The sequence below is a fragment of the Salarias fasciatus genome, chromosome 16 (genome assembly GCF_902148845.1).
Source record: "Salarias fasciatus chromosome 16, fSalaFa1.1, whole genome shotgun sequence".
Classification (NCBI taxonomy): domain Eukaryota; kingdom Metazoa; phylum Chordata; class Actinopteri; order Blenniiformes; family Blenniidae; genus Salarias; species Salarias fasciatus.
The window spans coordinates 10163121-10185186 of NC_043760.1; the positions used below are offsets into that span (position 1 = coordinate 10163121).

At 45.4% G+C, this 22066-nt stretch overlaps 1 protein-coding gene across 1 annotated transcript in view; it reads right to left on the reverse strand.

Annotated features, from left to right (window-relative positions):
• Positions 1 to 22066, reverse strand: part of col6a3 (collagen, type VI, alpha 3) — a 38968-nt gene that overhangs the window by 6202 nt on the left and 10700 nt on the right. The window contains 43 exon segments of the mRNA XM_030112403.1: positions 205 to 465; positions 642 to 697; positions 790 to 892; positions 987 to 1688; positions 2383 to 2485; positions 2597 to 3090; positions 3184 to 3195; positions 3585 to 3621; positions 3708 to 3740; positions 4277 to 4339; positions 4582 to 4644; positions 4774 to 4809; positions 4968 to 5018; positions 5563 to 5625; positions 5932 to 5994; positions 6078 to 6140; positions 6325 to 6387; positions 6476 to 6511; positions 6591 to 6644; positions 7195 to 7260; positions 7379 to 7441; positions 7538 to 7591; positions 7735 to 7779; positions 7877 to 7903; positions 7988 to 8059; positions 8197 to 8250; positions 8353 to 8445; positions 8546 to 8691; positions 8805 to 8883; positions 9250 to 9584; positions 9743 to 10354; positions 10451 to 11038; positions 11216 to 11842; positions 11991 to 12632; positions 14655 to 15221; positions 15454 to 16047; positions 16312 to 16911; positions 17144 to 17737; positions 18002 to 18601; positions 18834 to 19427; positions 19692 to 20291; positions 20524 to 21117; positions 21382 to 21981. Of these exon segments, the coding sequence (XP_029968263.1) occupies positions 205 to 465; positions 642 to 697; positions 790 to 892; positions 987 to 1688; positions 2383 to 2485; positions 2597 to 3090; positions 3184 to 3195; positions 3585 to 3621; positions 3708 to 3740; positions 4277 to 4339; positions 4582 to 4644; positions 4774 to 4809; positions 4968 to 5018; positions 5563 to 5625; positions 5932 to 5994; positions 6078 to 6140; positions 6325 to 6387; positions 6476 to 6511; positions 6591 to 6644; positions 7195 to 7260; positions 7379 to 7441; positions 7538 to 7591; positions 7735 to 7779; positions 7877 to 7903; positions 7988 to 8059; positions 8197 to 8250; positions 8353 to 8445; positions 8546 to 8691; positions 8805 to 8883; positions 9250 to 9584; positions 9743 to 10354; positions 10451 to 11038; positions 11216 to 11842; positions 11991 to 12632; positions 14655 to 15221; positions 15454 to 16047; positions 16312 to 16911; positions 17144 to 17737; positions 18002 to 18601; positions 18834 to 19427; positions 19692 to 20291; positions 20524 to 21117; positions 21382 to 21981 (11202 nt within the window).

A 22066-nucleotide genomic window follows, 5' to 3' on the forward strand; every position in this document is an offset into this window, starting at 1 on the left:
TTTGATTATCAGATACTGAAATTAATAAAGTTGCTCACAGTGTCATTCAACTTTGCTGGCAAAAAAAAAAAAAAAAACATTTACTCAAACACTGCACTTTACACAGATTCAATCCGAAGAACGCCGGCATTGTGTTTTTTCCATCTCTAAATCCAGAACCAAAATGTGTCGAGCTGCGTTGCGTGTGTGTGTTCGTTGACTCACTGGTAGTGACGATGCCTTTGCGGGTGGAGACGGTATGACCTTCTGCTGTGTAAGCCGTCACAACAGCGTGGTATGTCTGAGCGCTCTCCAGGTTATCCACCAAGAGCTCGGTGCCCGAAACGTTGGTCTTCAGCACCAGAGCGTGGTCGCTCAGTCGGGTCACCGCTACCTCAAAGTAGACGAAGAGTTTGGGGTCCGGGTTGCTCCAACGCAATCTCAAGCTGCTACAGGTCACGTTGAAGACATGCAGCTCATCTGCATCTGAATCACAGGAAGCCGGATTACAACAGTGCAACAGTTCATTTCAGTGTCAGTTTACAAATCTAGATTTTACGAAGAAGTGTGATGAGTTGTGAAACTGCGTCTTCAAGTAAAGGAAATGTTTGAAACTTAAACTGAACTATCAAAGCAGGTTTTTAGTACATTCATAAACCAACCTTTGTGCTTTCTTTGATGAACCGCTTGGTGAGTTTCATGAAGTTTCACATGTTTCCTACAAGTGTATTAACACATTGTGCATGAAACAGATGGTGGTTCATAAAAACGATCGTCAGATTGTGATCACGTGTGAAACAAAAGACTTACTCCTGTTCCGGTGATGCTTTGAAGGGGTGTTTCTGTGCCTGATCATTCTGGAACCACTTGCAGTGTTTGGCAACTTCAGGAGACATGTAGAAAGCATTTTCAACTGAAAAGATAAACAAGATATGGCGCAGGAGATGATTAAACTGGTGCAAACAATCCATTTGACAAGTGGCACTGAGAGCTGGAATTAAACTCACAGGTGATGTACTTGGGCAGCAATTGACCAAAAGTTTGGATGTGTTTGTCATAGAAGCGTGAGACGGCATCCAGCCTCTTAAAGAAGACATCTGAAGGTTCGCTGGCCATGCGCGACAACACACGAGCATCTCTTGCACTCAATGTGTCGCCAACGCCGAAGATGACCAAGAAGTATCCCCTGCATTTGACCTCAGTGGCAATACGGATCAGCTGTTCCTCTTCTTGTTCCACACTGCCCGTCACGAAGAGAATGAGCACTTTCCTGTCCCGCTGGACAGGCGCCTTCTCGAATACCTGCTCCACCGTCGAGTCGATGGCAGCTGCAAGTGCTCGGCCGCCCTCTAGCTGCGGGGTCTTCTCCAGCAGGAACTTCACGATGGCCTGACCTGAGCCGTGCGCAGTCAGGCCAATGTCCACTTGGATGGGAGAGCCGGTTTTGTTGTGGATGAACTCATAAGGTGCCTGCTGCACCACGGACACTCGGGCCTGGTGAAGGGAAGATGTTGGGTTTGCAGAAATTTGAAGGTTCTCCACCATGTGAGCTATGTAGCGTTTGATCTCAGTGAAGACGGTTGGGTAAGTGGACTCTGAGCTGTCCATGACGAATCCCATGTCGAGGTCCACATCCGAGACGAAAGATCGGCGGCTTCGGCCGGCCTGCGGGGGCTCATAGTCACATATCTGGTCCGGAGAGCAGATATCTTTTAAAAGAAAAAAGATACAGAATTAGAATTTCTTTGAGTCATGAACATAAAGTCAAATGGAAGAAGTTGTCAGTCTGAAAGATTCAATGACAACTGTCTCCTGTTCATAAAAGCAAACATGATATCACAGTATACACTTTCACACACAGTAGTTTACTCCATTTTAACTCATTTCAACTCTTAACTCCTTAATTGATTTGACTTTATATCACGTCTTGATACAGTTTTGTGGTTTTGGACTAAAAGACACACAGTATGAATATTTTAAAGCCAATGAACAAATTCATTAAGTATTCCATGAACTTATTGGAAAACCATCCATGTAATTCCAGCTCATTTATCCATCGGGGTAAATAAGAAAAATAACATTTCCCATTGTTGATACTGGGATAGCTGAGGCTCAGGAGAAAGAGCATCTTGTCTATCAAGGATTAGCAGTTCGTCTATCTCTTGACTGTTCTCTGCCCTATTAATGTAACTTTCACTGATTCAAGAAAGTGTGTGAAGACGTGAGTGTGACATATTTGGCCAAGAGCCCCTAATTAACCCAACTTTTTTGTACAATAAGATTTTTTTTTACTTTCATCAGCAAACAAAATTCCTATGAAAATTAAAGCTTGAAGACTTTACTGATTATTGTTGTCAGATAGTACTGTTGCATACATGTTGATGTGCAGAAGTACAGTCTTACCGAAGCAAACATGACAGTTCATAACCTTTTGGAGCACTGATTGGTACTGCGCAGTTCCTGGGTTGGGGAGAACAATGACCTGGGCCAGGGCTGTGTTGTTGACCTTGAGTTCAAAGTGGAAAAAAAAGAAGAGTAAAAGCAATGTATGTTTTATTAAAAACATAGTAAAATTACTTAAAGACATTTAAAGTCACCCTTCTGGATTTGGATTTACCTGCACTGCTCTGCTAAGAGCTCTGTCCTCACGGTTGACCAAAAACAAAGTGGCTATTCCGGCGTCGTGAAGGCGGAGAGCTGCCTGCGATATGGCCTGCGGCTTCCCGGCTGGTCCGCCAACAAAGAAGACGGCCACCTTCCTCATGAGGAAACCGCTCCGGACTCTCTTGAAGGTATTCTGGGCCACAAAATTCATGGCCGTGTCCAAGCTGCGCTGCTTGTCAGAGGTTGGAATCTGCAGTCCCTCGATACGCTCCACCAGGCTGCGTTTCTTCATGGAATCGGCAAAGCGGGTGTCTGTGGTCACTTCGCTGTTGTACAGGGTCAAGGCGACGCGAGCTCCTCTCGGACAGTTGCTCTCGGAGATGGTGATGTCCTTGACTATCTGAAGGAGCGTGTCACGCATGTTGTTGAAGGCCGGGCGGCCCACGCCCTGAGAGATGTCCAAAGCGAAGGCTAGCTCCGTCGGGTACAGTGGGCATTCTTGCTGACCTAATGGAGGATATTGTTCAGACAGCAGTTGATGAGGCTCATGAACAGCAACAATAGAGTCATAATACTATGAAAAAAAATCCTCATACTTACCATAACAGCAAGCTGATGAAGAAAAATGACACAATACATGTAAGATATTTTTGTAGCAACATTTCAACAACATTATCCTTTTCAGGCCCCATCTACACAACAATGTTTTAAGTGAAAATGTATTAATTTGTGTTTTTGCTTCAGCACAGTTTTGCGCTTACTACCTAGAAAATTGCATTTTACACACTGAGTCAGAGTCTTTTCAAAAAGTTCCACCTTGGGAGCCATTAAAAAGTTGTTTTCAGTGGCTGTGAGCACAGCTGTCATGTGAATGGACAAAAAAAATAAATAAATAAAAAAATAAAAAAATTGGCATTTTCACTTCTCGTTTTCGTCGTTGTGTAAACGGAGCCTCAAATGTTTTGCCATCAGAGCGCTGGATGTTCTTAATATGCACTTACGACAGTTGTCTCTGATCTTCTTGACCAAGTCGCATTGCTGAAAGGACAAAGTGTAAATTGAGCATTACCATAGTCCTTTTTTTTTTTTTTTACTACAGTATATATTGCTGTGGATCTACTTACCACAACACCAGGTCCTCGTGGTCCTTTGAGACCCTATAAGAGAAAAGAAATGATTGCATTCTCTGAGATCTCAACGAGACGGAAATATTGAACCACAGTGTTTAAAAAAAAAAAGTAAAGCTGGGCTCCAGTAATGACATAAAATGATCCTGTGTGATACTTGGAGATCTCAGCCTAAACGCTGTGACTGTCACATCATCTAATATGAACACAGCACAGCTTCAATCTGTTACACAGCTAATGTGAATTTTAAATTTTATTGAAAACTACAAGTTTCCAGAGATGATGCTGTGTTTTGTTGAATTGGCACGGGTTGCATTAAATTTCTGTATGTTGGAGCAAAAGAAGTCACTGTGATTCTTCTGAATTTTCCATAATAGAACAGATCATTTTAAGAGCTTGATGTTTTTTTTTTTTTGTTTTTTTTTTGGTTTAGTTTTGTTTGTTTGTTTGTTTTTTTAGAATATATGCTACATCAAGTTCAAAATTACAGGTAGTACGTATTTATGTTTTTAAATGGCACAAATTAAAAATAAATACATCCTGCGATATGCCAGTTACACACTTACATATGTGCCAGGATATCCAACTTCTCCTTTCTGTCCAGGGGTGCCAATACCACCAGAAACACCCTGTGAAGAATCGAGAAACAGGCAGGAATTTACATTGGAAGTCATTCAGCTGCCATTGGTTAAACTCAGATATTAACGTGCATGCAGCTTATTCACTGCCACGAATGCATGCTGTATATATTTGGCCATAAACTTCAAGCACACTGCAGAAACCATATGGTCTCAGCAAATCTCTGGAATGAGCTGTGAGGATTTGGCATGAAAACAGAGGTCCATAATCCAAGAGAAGGCCCAGAGCTCACCCTCTGTCCACGATTTCCACGAGGTCCAGGTCCTCCACGAGTGCCAGGGTCCCCAGCTGCTCCCTGAGAAGATGGGAGTCAAGTAGTCAAATGCAGTGAGTCCAGATGTGAGCCCCTACAACAACATTTCCCTGCAGTCTCTTTGTGTTTTTTGCTAAAAAAAAAAAAACACTAAAATCCCTCAGTATTTACCTTTGGTCCTGGGAATCCTGGGAAGCCTTCGTCACCCTTAAAAAAAAAAAAAAAAAAAAAAATTAAAATCACATATAATATCATCACAAAATCACATATATATACATTTAGCATATAAAAGACTTCCTTGTCCACAAATAAAAAAAATAAATAAAACCCACTTCAGTTCATGCAAGGTGTCACAAAGCACTTACCTTTCTTCCTTTGGGTCCTTGAACACCAAATCCATCCCTGCCATCCTCACCCTGTGAGAAATAACCAAGGGCATGACCAATCGATTTTCTTCAGGCGCTTATTCATTCAGCTGCACTCATTCAAGGCACTGTTATCTGATACTATCATAACTATGGTAACATTCAAGAGCACAAGTAAGAGAAACCTCGGGGAAACTATTGGCTTCCTGATTAAAATCACTTCACATACTTTCTCAGATAAATTAAGCCAAAGTGACGTAAGTCTCAAAGGAATGTATTTATCCCCGTTTATAAAGTACTCAGTCAACTACTTTGTAATTATGAGATTCAATCCGACTGTAAAATATGTCAACTTCTACATAGAACAAATTAAAATTCACACATTTCATCTATCAATTTGAAAGATTATTTTTTTAAAACCTCGAGGTATGTAAAAGGTTATACGTTCATATGTCCAGATTGGATGCACTATTCAATATTCCATGGGCATCACTGTGTGTAATTCTCACAAGAGATGACTTGTCTGATGAAGGGTTAAAAACTGTTTGTTTAGTTCATTCATCACACAAAGAGAGGCTGACGGTTTGGTTCGTACAGGCTCTCCGCGGGGGCCGAGGGGGCCGAGGATACCCTTTGGTCCTGGGTCTCCTGGTTCTCCCTGTGAAGACGCAGCAATACACCCAGACACACAGAAAGGAGACAAAGACAGAGGATGTCAAAGCTATAAATTATCAGTAAAGGCTGTATTTTTCGGGTCAGTTTCTATAAATATAAGATAATCTCAGATTCCTTCTTTGCAACCTGATCCTTGTGTTTTTTCTGAGTCTTTTCCTGGTTGCTTAAATAGAACACATGTGTGTGTCCAGTAATGTAAGAGAGCTTGGCTCAGGCTGGTGTGTTTATAAATGAAAAAAGACTGTTATGGAAGAATGTGAGCCACGACGCATTTCATCCCGCTCTGTACCTTGCGTCCAAGAGCTCCCCTTCTTCCCTTTTCTCCAGCCGGGCCTGGAAGACCTCCAGGACCCTAAATAATAACATTATGACAGCATCAGTATCAGGTTTGGAGCGTGATCAGCTCAGAACTATGGGCTCATCAGGTGGACTCACCCTTGGTCCAGGGTTACCATCCTCTCCCCTGGGTCCTTTTGTACCACCAGGTCCAGCTGGACCCTTTAAACAGAGAACAGGTGTCATTTTTCCCAACAGATTGATACATAATAGATTTGAGTTACTATTCTGTTAATTAGGAATCACGATACATCATTTTTTTCTCAGCAGGAAGGCAGATCTATTAGCATCCAAGATATATAAACAATAATGCCTTATGTTAAGTTGTAAATGAAAAAAAACTTACTCGAGATCCTCCGATACCAGGCTCTCCCTGCACGCCCTCAGCTCCGGACCCTCCAGGATTTCCCTTTAATGGTATAAAAGCGGCAAAATGTTACGATAAGTGATTCCAGTAAGCATCAAATAGTGCACATTATTACCAAGAAGATACTTACAGCTTGGCCGGGGGGGCCTCTCCTGCCATCAGATCCCTGATTAAGGAAGAGAAAATGGTAAATAAAGAGCATTGATGAGTCTGGAGATGTTTTACCAGGTGACGCAGTTGTTTACCCTTCTTCCGGGTTCACCGGGGCCTCCAGGATTTCCATCCTCTCCAGGCTCTCCCTGTCATTTCAGAACACATTTTTCAGTTAAAAAAAGTCCACATCTATCTGCCAAGTGACGATTCTTAACCTTTATATGAAAACCTAGTGAATGTGAAAGGCCCTGAGTGAACATTTTGTCCTCCAGGTTGATGAGTTGGCGGCACATGCACAAGAATAAGCAAGTATGATGAGAGCCAAATTGTGATGGACGGACCAGAACTTCTCTACGCTGCCAGGAGACATTAAAAAAAACATGCAGGAAAGTACGAAACTGGAATGTGAAGCACGGGGATCAACAATTCTGTCAGACCATACATACTGTCATACCATACTGTGGAGTTCTATCAGTATCTATCAAAAATGGACTCAGTCAGGGAATATAGTCAACTGAAACGCTACTGTACTACCGCGGCCCAAACTGTATTTGGACACTTCTAAATCAGAAACAGCACTAAATCCTACAAAAGAGTGCCTTACAGTTTCTTGTACTCAGGGCTTCATATGCAGGTCAAGGGGTCATAATGTTATGGGTGGTATCAGTTAACACAGAAGGTACAGAGTGACTTTACCGGTGGTCCAGCATCACCAGGGTCTCCTTTAGGTCCTGGCTGGTTGTTATCGCTTCCACTTGTACCCTGTTAAACATGAATCACACTGTTAATCGATGCAACATTCAAACACTGCTGTAAAATATTCAAAACAGCAACAGCAATCGGCCAAATGAACTATAAGTAGTAAAAATATGATACTAACAGGATCGCCTCTGATTCCCACTTCTCCAATATCTCCAGCTTGTCCTTTGATGCCTTTGGCACCCTAAAAAGAAACAATAAATCAATTACTATTAATCACAATAGATCCTTGATAAACATGTAAAAAAAAAAGAGGCTGTGGTTGTGTTCAATCACTCACTCTTCTCCCAGGGTTTCCTCGGTCTCCTGGGGGCCCAGCCACTCCACTTTTGCCCTGGAAGCATTTGATGCATAATCAATAAAGCCCAAAATCATGCATAAATCTGATGAAGCTTACAATTCTCCCACACTTGTGCAGTGTGTGGTCTGAAAAAAAACTTCTTCTTCATCATTAATGTTATTATTAGATCCACTTACTTCTTCCCCATTGATGCCATCGAGCCCAAGTTCTCCAAGTTCACCCTGCAAGAATTCAGCAGTTGATTAGTAATCAATGAATGACCTTTGCTTTCATACCTACCGGTATGTCTAACGCTGACGTCAACATAAAAGTGCTCACCTTGTCCCCAGAGTAACCGCGAGAGCCCTGAACAGGAAGAAAAAACAAACAATGTTACATATTTCAGTTTGCAGAAGTAGAGAGGAAAAAGTTCGATGATGAAGTTTTTACCTTAACGCCTCTTGGTCCAGGACATCCCTGGAAACCTTGAGTTCCATTTACACCAGGAGGACCTCGGTCTCCCTGTAATGAAACTCAAAATGTACTGACGAAATACTGAAAGGGATTTGATGTAAAGATAGGTCAGGATTTAGTTAGAAATTAGGGATAAACAGTTGAACGATTTACAGCAGGGTTCACATGAAAACATCCAAACTTACAGCTCCACCCTCGTCTCCTGGATGTCCTTGGCTTCCTGGTAATCCTGGTCCACCCTGAAAAACACAGCAACTCGATATGAACGCATGATAACTAGGGCATCAATTGGAGAGTGAATAATAGGATTGTAGTGAAAAAAGAGAAAGAAAAAAAAAAACCTTTGATCCTGGCTGTCCAACCGCTCCTCTGTCTCCTCTGGTGCCAGTACATTTGCATGGTACTCCACAGCACTCCCTTTCTGCAATACTGTCCTGTTTACGAATGCAAAAACATATGTCAGGTGCTCAATGGACAGAACCACTGGTGGACTACGGCTGTAGAGTTCAGGGACCACAAATCGTTAGTACTCACAAGTTCTTCCATAAGCTCATAATCTAAGTCCATGATATTGAGACGCAAAGGTCTGGTGTATCTGAAGCCTCGACCGAACTCAAGCAGTGTAGCATCTTCAAACTTTGGCACCCTCTCCAGGCCAACCAGAATAAAGCTGTTCACTCCTGTTTTGTAAAAGTTGAGGAAATGTATCATTTTTAGTAGCATGTTTCTGTGGCAGAGTCAGAGTCAGACATTTCAGGAGAGTTGAATGCAATATCATGTGTCATGTTTATACCTGACTGTCGAAGCTCTTCAACGCTGCGTTTCACTTCAGCATATGAGGCGTCAAGACCATCAGTCAAATGAATAACAACCTTTAAGAGAGAATGGAAGAATTTAAACAAATACAATTCACTTTAATATATTTTTGCAATTTTCTTGCAGTATTCCTTTTTATTGAAAAGTGTAACTTTTGACAAATTCTTGAAGTGTCTTTTTGTCTTGAGTCAGACCTGAACCTCACATATTGGGGGTCTGCGTGATCCAATCCTTACGTTTCTACTTATATTGTTTATATTTGATAATTTAGCGGGCAATTGTTGAATGCTGACAAACTTCTAGTGGAACTGAAACACCTGATCATGAACAGATTAGCTGTTCTCCATCAAATGTAGGTTCATCAAACTGAATCCATTTGTCACTTTTTGACATTTCTTGAATGAAGTGTTGAGGGAACAAACCTTGACAACGTTGTCCTGTCTGACTCTGAACCTGTTGGTATATGCTGAGATGGTCTTTCCATTGAGAACAAATGGGCCACGACTCCTGAGGCCTCTAAAGGACTCAAATAGCTCATCTGCGTTGTTGGTGAAATCAATCTGGACAGGTTCCGAGGCTGAATCCAGCGCCACAATGCCCACTTGGACAGAGGGAGTCTGCCCACCTAGGCAACTCGTAGGTGCTAGTTTAGAAATCCTCTGCAGAATGGCGCCCATCTTGCTTTGAAGATTGGTCTGGGCACTGAAAATGTTCTGGGCACCCACATCAAAGCCTACCAACACTTCTATGCTGCATGCTGCAAAATAATAAGAAAAAACAAAATTTTCTCCATGAAGAATATTGAAATGAGCTGAAGTTGAAATGAACTTTAATTACAAATGACCATGGGGGTGGGGGTGGGGGTGGGGGGGTGGGTGGGGGGGGGGGGGGGGGGGGGGGGGGGGTCACACTCACTTCTTGATGGTTCTAGCCCACCAACGCACAGTTTCCCCTTCAATTCTTCATCCAGAGTCACCAGAATTCGTTCGTTGAGCTCTGAAAGTCCTTGAAAGGTGCTTGTACGCTCCACAGTGGATGACTCACTTGCAAGGTTCTCCAGCTCATTCTGAATGTTGCCCACTCCCACAGCAAAGATTCTTACACCCTTACTCTTCAGTCCTAGAGCAGCGGTTTTGCTGTCATCAGCTGATTGTCCAGCGGTAATAAGCATCAGGATCTGAGGAATGCCCTCATCGATCCTGCTGCCCTTTTGTCTTGTGAAGTGAACATCTTGAACGTGGCGAATGGCAGCACCAGTGTTGATTCTGCGTCCACCTTGATATTCTGCTTGGCCAATGGCATCTATAATGTCTTGCCTGTTTTTGTGTGTGTTGAGGAAAAAGACATCAGTAACATCTGTTGCATAATGTGCCAGTCCAATGCGTAGTTGATCCCTGTCAGTGAAGAATGAGTCAATGAGTTCGGAGATGAAGTTCATCACTTGTTTGAAGTTGTCCCGACCCAAGTTAATGGAACCATCCACCAAAAACACAATATCAGCCTTTTTAATTGGGATCTGGGGATCAGCTATAAGAAGGGAAAAAAAGAAGTACATTAAAATTTTAATTTTGGTGCAACATGTGAAAATAGTTTCTATCATGAGGAACTATTTATCCAACTTACTGGGAGGCTCATATTCCTCAATGACAGATCCACTCAACCTGGCTATTAATCTCTCTCGTACTGATGGCAAGCCAGGGAATGTAGGAACTTGAAGGACATCATCTGAAGTGGTGGCAATTTGGGAAAGCTGCCTCGTGTCCGCTCCACCAGTTCCAACACCAATGCAGTTGACACGGGAACCCTTAAGCAGGGGTCCATAGAGGGAAACATCTTGGGGAGAACGTTCACCTGTTAGAACCACAAGGTGTTGGGAAGCCTCAGTTGGACGGAGGCCGGCATTGGGTTTCAGCTCATTTTGTATGACGTAATTAATGGCATCAGCCAAATCTGATGACCGTCCACCCATCTGACGAAGTCTTTTAACAGCGGAGACTACAGCCGGCTTGTTGTTGTGTGAGTTCAATGAAAACTCTGTTTGAACTTTATCTGCATACTGGACAACACCCACGCGCACTTGATTAGGCTGCACATCCAGTTGTTGAACGATGTTGAGGATGAAATCACGAATATGAGCAAGGCCAGCGGAACCTGTACTGTCAGAGCCATCGATGAGGAAGATGATGTCTTTTTTACCAAGATTGAGAGTGCCTGAAATATACAAACAAGAGGAAAGATTTCACCAAAATTACATCCAGACAAAAAAAACAAACAAACAAAAAAAAAAAACAACAGGTTGATTATTATTGATGACACATTCAGTGATTGTTATCAGGCTTTTAAATTTGAAGTTAGTGTAACTTTTAATTATATAAAGTTGTTTCTTACCTCGGTCCACTGTTGTTGTAGGAACATAACTACTGATAATATCAGCAGTGGATATAGTTTTGACTGAATCAATCAGCTGCGACTCCACACTTGGTAGTTCTTGGAAACTGGTCACTGTGTACGCAAGCTCTGGCCTCAGGGAAATCTTCTTCAACTCCTCTGGATCGGCATTTCTTGAGCCAATGGCAAGAGGTGCAATCTGGTTTCTCTTCAGTTGGTCAGCCGAGGCAGATACATCATCATCAGAAGTGCCACCGGTGACGAGAATGAGGAACTGAGGCACCCCATCCTCGATGCGGCTTCCAGCTGACCTCTGATAGATATTCCGGGCAACATACTCAAGTGCACGACCTGTGTTCAGGCTATTTCCTCCTTTGCTTTGAAGCCTCGTCACAGCCTGTCGCACCTCATTTTTGGTGGAGAAATCATTCAGTCGGAATTCTAACTTTGGATCATCACTGTACTGCACCACAGAAATCCGGACCTTATCGACTCCTACATCCAGCTTCTCTACGACTCTTCTTATCATGTCGCGGATGTTGTTGAACTCCCTACGCCTTGCTGTTGTACCATCAATAAGGAATACGACATCCCTTTTCTCTCCTCCTGATGGTAGTGGTACGGACACTGCTCCAAATAGAACAAAAGCAAAAGAAGAGCACAGTAAAAAAAAAAAAAGGAAAAAGAAAAAGAAAGAAAAAAAGCAATTATGAATACTTTCTACTAAGTTGCTGATTGTTACTAAGAGAATGCAGTTCAACCAAAAAATGTTTACCTTCATATGTTGAGAACTGTGGACGCTTATTGGCAATTTCTTCGTCTGATAGCTCTGTTATCGTGTTGATGATGTTTTCTTGGACAGTGTAGAGTCCAGGAAGATCATCTACAGTGAAGGCGTATTCGGGCACATATGACACCACCTGCAGTTCTCTGGGATTGACCTCCCTGGTCCCAATGCTGAAGGGAAGAACTCCAGATTGTTTAAGGGAGTTTGCTGCACGATTGATATCATCTGTGGAAGGTCCGCTAGACACAAGTACTACAAACTGCGGGACACCTTCATTCTTCCTGCTTCCTCGTGCTGCTGTCAGAACATCCTGGCTGATAAATTGCAAGGCTTGACCCAGATTACGTTGTCTTCCTCCTCGCCGCCTCAGTCCTGTGATGCCGTTCAGAACACCCGCTTTGGTTGTATGTGTGTTCAGGAACATGTCAGCTTGAGCAACGTCACCATACTGAACAAAGCCGATCCGAATCTTGTCCTCCCCAACACTGAGACTCTCCACGATCCTGCGGATGAACTCCCGGATGATGGCAAATTCCAGGCCAACGCCCTCTGAACCGTCGACAAGGAAAACAATATCCTTCCGTGGGCCCTGGTTCTCCGCTATAATACAAAATATGATGTTATGACGAGCTTCAGAAATAACAAAATATTGCAACAAAACAGTCAATTAAAACAATGCAGATAAATTAGTACAAGTCATTTTGGTCTTCTGAAAGTGCAGCATGAAGTTTTTGTCCAACATGCGTTCAAACAAATGAAAAATATTAGTTTTCTAGTTGAATGTGCCCTCAGTTTTTATGAAAATACATAAATTAAATCCACAATCAAAAGACCAAATTTCACCTCTGTGACGCCAATAAAATTTGTCTTTCGTAATTTATGACCACACAACTATTGAATCACTCAAATGGCTCACATGTTCTTAACAATTTACATGAAATTACAGATTTCAATGACATCACTGAAATGTTGACATCTGAAATTACATTCGAACGTTTCCCATATCTACACAGTGAAGAACTAAGTATGGTCTTCAAAAAATATGTGACTGCCATCGTCATTTTCTTCACAGTCTTGGATTTTCAGCCATTAAAGCTGCTCAGTTTCAAAGTGACGAAGTCTCGTGCTTAAGCCTGACAACATTACATTATACTTTTTATCTCCACAGAATTATTTTAAAAATAGAGATGCCTCTGTCGTAAACAACTAAAGACTTCTTTGTATGTCATTGCTGTGTCTTATTCCAGATGTTAATTGTATTCTTCTGGGTACTGTTCAGCTTCTCCGATTCCCTTCTGTCCAACCACAACTGTGTTTTTCATCAGTGATTTTGTGCTAATTTTGTAAAATTTTAGTCTTTACTTTTGTTGTATAATGTTTTGTTTTCTGATTATTCAGATTCTTTGGCAACCGAAGTCAGTACAAGGAGCTGTATGCCTTTACTGTTACATCAACATTGTAGCAGGATGAAGATTTACGATAAAAAAGGAATTTAGAAATTGATAAAACCACATTTTTAAAACACATGATCATTCACTTTCACTTTGTAAATGTGCAAGTATGTAACAGTCTTGAGATGACTAGGTATGAATTCAACAAATTAATAAAAAATATGTTGAAATGCATGTTGAATATTTTTCAGAGTGACCACAAAATTTGCAATTATCCAGCACTTTTAAATTGGAATTCATGCAAACAGAATTCCTGTATTGGATGGAAAAGATGACACTGGAACATGAAGTGTCATACTTTGTCATTATGACCTTTCAACTCCAGTGGTGAAGAAAGGAGTTTTTGAATTGAATGTTTGCATCATCTAAAATAAAAGTGTCACTTGGAACAGCTGTATGGAGTTATTTCATTTTCTGTAAATGTGAATTGAAAATACATGAACAATAATTATCCATTCCATCTGCCATGTTGGCTTAACAGGAACAGCATTTAAGTGAACAGTGAGTGAAACACCTATGGACGGACTTAAAAGCAGCAATACAACCATTGAAATCTGTATGAATAGCAATGCTAATACATAAGTTGATGAGAGATCTGACTTTTGTGTGTAACATATTTGTTCAGTTCAGAGAGGATGTGTTTGGAATTAATTGCACTTCATGTCATCCATGTCATTCACAGCACTCTTAAACATGGGCACATGCAAAAAGAAGAAGGAATGAAAAACAAAACATAGAAAGCTCGAGGGAAATTTTGCTTGACAGTGGAATACCAGCTAAGAAATGAAAATGAAGGAAATGGAGGACTTGCATCATCCACAAGACAGGTTAGTAAAAAGACAACAAACAATGGGGAAATTGAAAAACCAAAAAAAATGGGGACAAAAATTATTTTCATAAAGAGATGTTTAGACTCCAAAACAGTTGGTTCTTTATACAATTGTAGACTTTTAGATTGTTTTACTCAACACACAATCCCTAACATCAAATTTGACAAAAAAAAAAATGTTGAAAGAAATTGTATCATGAAGCAACATGTCATGACAAAAAGCAGATTCATCAATGAAAAAAGAAAAAAAAAGTTCAGTACGGAATAAAGGACAAGAAAGCTGTGAAAAATTTAAAAGAAAAAAAAAAAGAATGGCAAAAACTGAACATTATTGAATTGATGTCAACATACCAGGAACAGCTGGTGCTACACGGAAGATGTCAGATATAAATGGCTGGAATTGCTGTTGGACATCGGGGAGGTCAGTAAAGTCAGACACAGCCAGAGCACGACTTGGGTCCTGAGATATCCTCTGCAGTTCTCTGCTATCAGAGCCCCTGGTTCCGATTGCAAAGGTGGACACGCCCAACTGTTTGAGGGCAGAGGCTGGCGCATCCACACTGTCAAACGACCTGCCGCCATTCAGCAGAATCAGGAGCTGTGGAACGCCGTCCAGGCGCCTGCTTCCAGCAGAGGCCGTGAAGACGTTATCCCTCAAGTACTGCAGAGCGGCTCCAGTGTTGAGCGGTCGTCCGCCTTTGTGCCTCAAACCTCTGACGGTGTCAAGGATCTGGCTCTTTGTTGGATACGTGTTCAGGTAGAACTGGACAGCTGGGTCTCTGCTGTACTGAACCACTGAAACACGGTCTTTGTTGTCATCCACACTGAGTGTCTGCACTACTCTTTCAACAAAGTCTCGCATAGCTGGGAATCCAGTTCTAGTACCGTCAGAGCCATCCAGCAAGAACACAACATCCCTTCCTGGTGCTCCTCTCACCACTGGGGAGAAATAAGATGAGGGACATGATCAAAGTGTAGAGTCCACCTTTGGCGGCCTCAAGGTCGCTTGACTAAAGGCTAGCCTTGAACGCTAGCGATCACTCTGATGCTGTGACAGCTGTGTTTACATAGCCAAGCTGGGCGAAACTCAAAGCACTGCAGCACACTTTGATGCAAATGAAACTGCAGTAAAACTCTGATCTGGGAATGTGAGAATGTGTCTACTTCTTACCGGTCACCGTTGGTGTCAAGGGCGTGGCCCTCACTACAACTTTGCTCAAGACAGTGGACAGCTGTTCCTGGACACTGGGGAGGTCGTTGAAGTCCGACACTGACAGAGCATACTCCGGTTCATACGATATCTTCTGCAGCTCTCCACTGTCAGAGCGCCTGGTGCCAATGCCCGTGACAAAGATGCCCTGCTGCTTGAGGGCAGAGGCTGGGCTGTCGACATTGTCAGAGGACCGCCCCCCGGTCAGCAGGATCAACATTTGTGGAACACCTTGCGTGCGCCTGCTCCCTGAGGAGTTAGTAAAGACGTTGTCCCTGACATACTGGAGGGCGGCCCCGGTGTTCAGGGGTCTTCCTCCTCTGTGTCTGAGCCCTCTGATGGAATCAACAACATCCTCTTTTGTGTTGTATGTGTTCAGATAGAAATGGACCTCCGCGTCTCGGCTGTACTGCACCACAGAGACACGGTCCTTGTTGTCTCCCACATTCAGTTTCTCCACCTCTCGCTCAACAAACTCGCGCATGGCAGGGAAGCCATTCCTTGAGCCATCAGAACCATCCAGAAGGAATACAATGTCCCTTTTGGCAGTGTCAGCTGAGTGAAACAAAGAAGATTGAAAACAATAAAAATATTTGCTAACAGCACGCTCGCGGCCTAACTGCATAGGCAGAAATGGTGAAGTCTAAACTCAACCTGCTTATGCTATTCTAAAGTGTCAGTCTGGCAGCTACTGCGACCTCTCATATCGCTCCTACGAAGCTACGCAGGTGTGCTACTCTGACTCGTCTTCGCAACTCCGCTCAAGACTACATCGTGCAAGCCCCTCGGGCCGGCCATCAGCCGTGCTTGACAACATACCAGGTGCAGTTGGTGCTCCTGGGAGGACGTCCGTTGCCACAGACTCCACCAAAGTCTGCAGTTGCTGTTGGACATCGGGGAGGTCAGTAAAGTCAGACACAGCCAGAGCACGACTTGGGTCCTGAGATATCCTCTGCAGTTCTCTGCTATCAGAGCCCCTGGTTCCGATTGCAAAGGTGGACACGCCCAACTGTTTGAGGGCAGAGGCTGGCGCATCCACACTGTCAAACGACCTGCCGCCATTCAGCAGAATCAGGAGCTGTGGAACGCCGTCCAGGCGCCTGCTTCCAGCAGAGGCCGTGAAGACGTTATCCCTCAAGTACTGCAGAGCGGCTCCAGTGTTGAGCGGTCGTCCGCCTTTGTGCCTCAAACCTCTGACGGTGTCAAGGATCTGGCTCTTTGTTGGATACGTGTTCAGGTAGAACTGGACAGCTGGGTCTCTGCTGTACTGAACCACTGACACGCGGTCTTTGTTGTCATCCACACTGAGTGTCTGCACTACTCTTTCAACAAAGTCTCGCATAGCTGGGAATCCAGTTCTAGTACCGTCAGAGCCATCCAGCAAGAACACAACATCCCTTCCTGGTGCTCCTCTCACCACTGGGGAGAAATAAGATGAGGGACATGATCAAAGTGTAGAGTCCACCTTTGGCGGCCTCAAGGTCGCTTGGCTAAAGGCTAGCCTTGAACGCTAGCGATCACTCTGATGCTGTGACAGCTGTGTTTACATAGCCAAGCTTGGCGAAACTCAAAGCACTGCGGCACACTTTGATGCAAATGGAACTGCAGTAAAACTCTGATCTGGGAATGTGAGAACGTGTCTACTTCTTACCGGTCACCGTTGGTGTCAAGGGCGTGGCCCTCACTACAACTTTGCTCAAGACAGTGGACAGCTGTTCCTGGACACTGGGGAGGTCGTTGAAGTCCGACACTGACAGAGCATACTCCGGTTCATACGATATCTTCTGCAGCTCTCCACTGTCAGAGCCCCTGGTGCCAATGCCTGTGACAAAGATGCCCTGCTGCTTGAGGGCAGAGGCTGGGCTGTCGACATTGTCAGAGGACCGTCCCCCGGTCAGCAGGATCAACATTTGTGGAACACCTTGCGTACGCCTGCTCCCTGAGGAGTTAGTAAAGACGTTGTCCCTGACATACTGGAGGGCGGCCCCGGTGTTCAGGGGTCTTCCTCCTCTGTGTCTGAGCCCTCTGATGGAATCAACAACATCCTCTTTTGTGTTGTATGTGTTCAGATAGAAATGGACCTCCGCGTCTCGGCTGTACTGCACCACAGAGACACGGTCCTTGTTGTCTCCCACATTCAGTTTCTCCACCTCTCGCTCAACAAACTCGCGCATGGCAGGGAAGCCATTCCTTGAGCCATCAGAACCATCCAGAAGGAATACAATGTCCCTTTTGGCAGTGTCAGCTGAGTGAAACAAAGAAGATTGAAAACAATGAAAATATTTGCTAACAGCACGCTCGCGGCCTAACTGCATAGGCAGAAACGGTGAAGTCTAAACTCAACCTGCTTATGCTATTCTAAAGTGTCAGTCTGGCAGCTACTGCGACCTCTCATGTCGCACCTACGAAGCTACGCAGGTGTGCTACTCTGACTCGTCTTCGCAACTCCGCTCAAGACTACATCGTGCAAGCCCCTCGGGCCGGCCATCAGCCGTGCTTGACAACATACCAGGTGCAGTTGGTGCTCCTGGGAGGACGTCCGTTGCCACAGACTCCACCAAAGTCTGCAGTTGCTGTTGGACATCGGGGAGGTCAGTAAAGTCAGACACAGCCAGAGCACGACTTGGGTCCTGAGATATCCGCTGCAGTTCTCTGCTATCAGAGCCCCTGGTTCCGATTGCAAAGGTGGACACGCCCAACTGTTTGAGGGCAGAGGCTGGCGCATCCACACTGTCAAACGACCTGCCGCCATTCAGCAGAATCAGGAGCTGTGGAACGCCGTCCAGGCGCCTGCTTCCAGCAGAGGCCGTGAAGACGTTATCCCTCAAGTACTGCAGAGCGGCTCCAGTGTTGAGCGGTCGTCCGCCTTTGTGCCTCAAACCTCTGACGGTGTCAAGGATCTGGCTCTTTGTTGGATACGTGTTCAGGTAGAACTGGACAGCTGGGTCTCTGCTGTACTGAACCACTGACACGCGGTCTTTGTTGTCATCCACACTGAGTGTCTGCACTACTCTTTCAACAAAGTCTCGCATAGCTGGGAATCCAGTTCTAGTACCGTCAGAGCCATCCAGCAAGAACACAACATCCCTTCCTGGTGCTCCTCTCACCACTGGGGAGAAATAAGATGAGGGACATGATCAAAGTGTAGAGTCCACCTTTGGCGGCCTCAAGGTCGCTTGGCTAAAGGCTAGCCTTGAACGCTAGCGATCACTCTGATGCTGTGACAGCTGTGTTTACATAGCCAAGCTTGGCGAAACTCAAAGCACTGCGGCACACTTTGATGCAAATGGAACTGCAGTAAAACTCTGATCTGGGAATGTGAGAATGTGTCTACTTCTTACCGGTCACCGTTGGTGTCAAGGGCGTGGCCCTCACTACAACTTTGCTCAAGACAGTGGACAGCTGTTCCTGGACACTGGGGAGGTCGTTGAAGTCTGACACTGACAGAGCATACTCCGGTTCATACGATATCTTCTGCAGCTCTCCACTGTCAGAGCCCCTGGTGCCAATGCCCGTGACAAAGATGCCCTGCTGCTTGAGGGCAGAGGCTGGGCTGTCGACATTGTCAGAGGACCGTCCCCCGGTCAGCAGGATCAACATTTGTGGAACACCTTGCGTACGCCTGCTCCCTGAGGAGTTAGTAAAGACGTTGTCCCTGACATACTGGAGGGCGGCCCCGGTGTTCAGGGGTCTTCCTCCTCTGTGTCTGAGCCCTCTGATGGAATCAACAACATCCTCTTTTGTGTTGTATGTGTTCAGATAGAAATGGACCTCCGCGTCTCGGCTGTACTGCACCACAGAGACACGGTCCTTGTTGTCTCCCACATTCAGTTTCTCCACCTCTCGCTCAACAAACTCGCGCATGGCAGGGAAGCCATTCCTTGAGCCATCAGAACCATCCAGAAGGAATACAATGTCCCTTTTGGCAGTGTCAGCTGAGTGAAACAAAGAAGATAGAAAACAATGAAAATATTTGCTAACAGCACGCTCGCGGCCTAACTGCATAGGCAGAAATGGTGAAGTCTAAACTCAACCTGCTTATGCTATTCTAAAGTGTCAGTCTGGCAGCTACTGCGACCTCTCATGTCGCACCTACGAAGCTACGCAGGTGTGCTACTCTGACTCGTCTTCGCAACTCCGCTCAAGACTACATCGTGCAAGCCCCTCGGGCCGGCCATCAGCCGTGCTTGACAACATACCAGGTGCAGTTGGTGCTCCTGGGAGGACGTCCGTTGCCACAGACTCCACCAAAGTCTGCAGTTGCTGTTGGACATCGGGGAGGTCAGTAAAGTCAGACACAGCCAGAGCACGACTTGGGTCCTGAGATATCCTCTGCAGTTCTCTGCTATCAGAGCCCCTGGTTCCGATTGCAAAGGTGGACACGCCCAACTGTTTGAGGGCAGAGGCTGGCGCATCCACACTGTCAAACGACCTGCCGCCATTCAGCAGAATCAGGAGCTGTGGAACGCCGTCCAGGCGCCTGCTTCCAGCAGAGGCCGTGAAGACGTTATCCCTCAAGTACTGCAGAGCGGCTCCAGTGTTGAGCGGTCGTCCGCCTTTGTGCCTCAAACCTCTGACGGTGTCAAGGATCTGGCTCTTTGTTGGATACGTGTTCAGGTAGAACTGGACAGCTGGGTCTCTGCTGTACTGAACCACTGACACGCGGTCTTTGTTGTCATCCACACTGAGTGTCTGCACTACTCTTTCAACAAAGTCTCGCATAGCTGGGAATCCAGTTCTAGTACCGTCAGAGCCATCCAGCAAGAACACAACATCCCTTCCTGGTGCTCCTCTCACCACTGGGGAGAAATAAGATGAGGGACATGATCACAGTGTAGAGTCCACCTTTGGCGGCCTCAAGGTCGCTTGGCTAAAGGCTAGCCTTGAACGCTAGCGATCACTCTGATGCTGTGACAGCTGTGTTTACATAGCCAAGCTTGGCGAAACTCAAAGCACTGCGGCACACTTTGATGCAAATGGAACTGCAGTAAAACTCTGATCTGGGAATGTGAGAATGTGTCTACTTCTTACCGGTCACCGTTGGTGTCAAGGGCGTGGCCCTCACTACAACTTTGCTCAAGACAGAGGACAGCTGTTCCTGGACACTGGGGAGGTCGTTGAAGTCCGACACTGACAGAGCATACTCCGGTTCATACGATATCTTCTGCAGCTCTCCACTGTCAGAGCCCCTGGTGCCAATGCCCGTGACAAAGATGCCCTGCTGCTTGAGGGCAGAGGCTGGGCTGTCGACATTGTCAGAGGACCGTCCCCCGGTCAGCAGGATCAACATTTGTGGAACACCTTGCGTACGCCTGCTCCCTGAGGAGTTAGTAAAGACGTTGTCCCTGACATACTGGAGGGCGGCCCCGGTGTTCAGGGGTCTTCCTCCTCTGTGTCTGAGCCCTCTGATGGAATCAACAACATCCTCTTTTGTGTTGTATGTGTTCAGATAGAAATGGACCTCCGCGTCTCGGCTGTACTGCACCACAGAGACACGGTCCTTGTTGTCTCCCACATTCAGTTTCTCCACCTCTCGCTCAACAAACTCGCGCATGGCAGGGAAGCCATTCCTTGAGCCATCAGAACCATCCAGGAGGAATACAATGTCCCTTTTGGCAGTGTCAGCTGAGTGAAACAAAGAAGATTGAAAACAATGAAAATATTTGCTAACAGCACGCTCGCGGCCTAACTGCATAGGCAGAAATGGTGAAGTCTAAACTCAACCTGCTTATGCTATTCTAAAGTGTCAGTCTGGCAGCTACTGCGACCTCTCATGTCGCACCTACGAAGCTACGCAGGTGTGCTACTCTGACTCGTCTTCGCAACTCCGCTCAAGACTACATCGTGCAAGCCCCTCGGGCCGGCCATCAGCCGTGCTTGACAACATACCAGGTGCAGTTGGTGCTCCTGGGAGGACGTCCGTTGCCACAGACTCCACCAAAGTCTGCAGTTGCTGTTGGACATCGGGGAGGTCAGTAAAGTCAGACACAGCCAGAGCACGACTTGGGTCCTGAGATATCCGCTGCAGTTCTCTGCTATCAGAGCCCCTGGTTCCGATTGCAAAGGTGGACACGCCCAACTGTTTGAGGGCAGAGGCTGGCGCATCCACACTGTCAAACGACCTGCCGCCATTCAGCAGAATCAGGAGCTGTGGAACGCCGTCCAGGCGCCTGCTTCCAGCAGAGGCCGTGAAGACATTATCCCTCAAGTACTGCAGAGCGGCTCCAGTGTTGAGCGGTCGTCCGCCTTTGTGCCTCAAACCTCTGACGGTGTCAAGGATCTGGCTCTTTGTTGGATACGTGTTCAGGTAGAACTGGACAGCTGGGTCTCTGCTGTACTGAACCACTGACACGCGGTCTTTGTTGTCATCCACACTGAGTGTCTGCACTACTCTTTCAACAAAGTCTCGCATAGCTGGGAATCCAGTTCTAGTACCGTCAGAGCCATCCAGCAAGAACACAACATCCCTTCCTGGTGCTCCTCTCACCACTGGGGAGAAATAAGATGAGGGACATGATCAAAGTGTAGAGTCCACCTTTGGCGGCCTCAAGGTCGCTTGGCTAAAGGCTAGCCT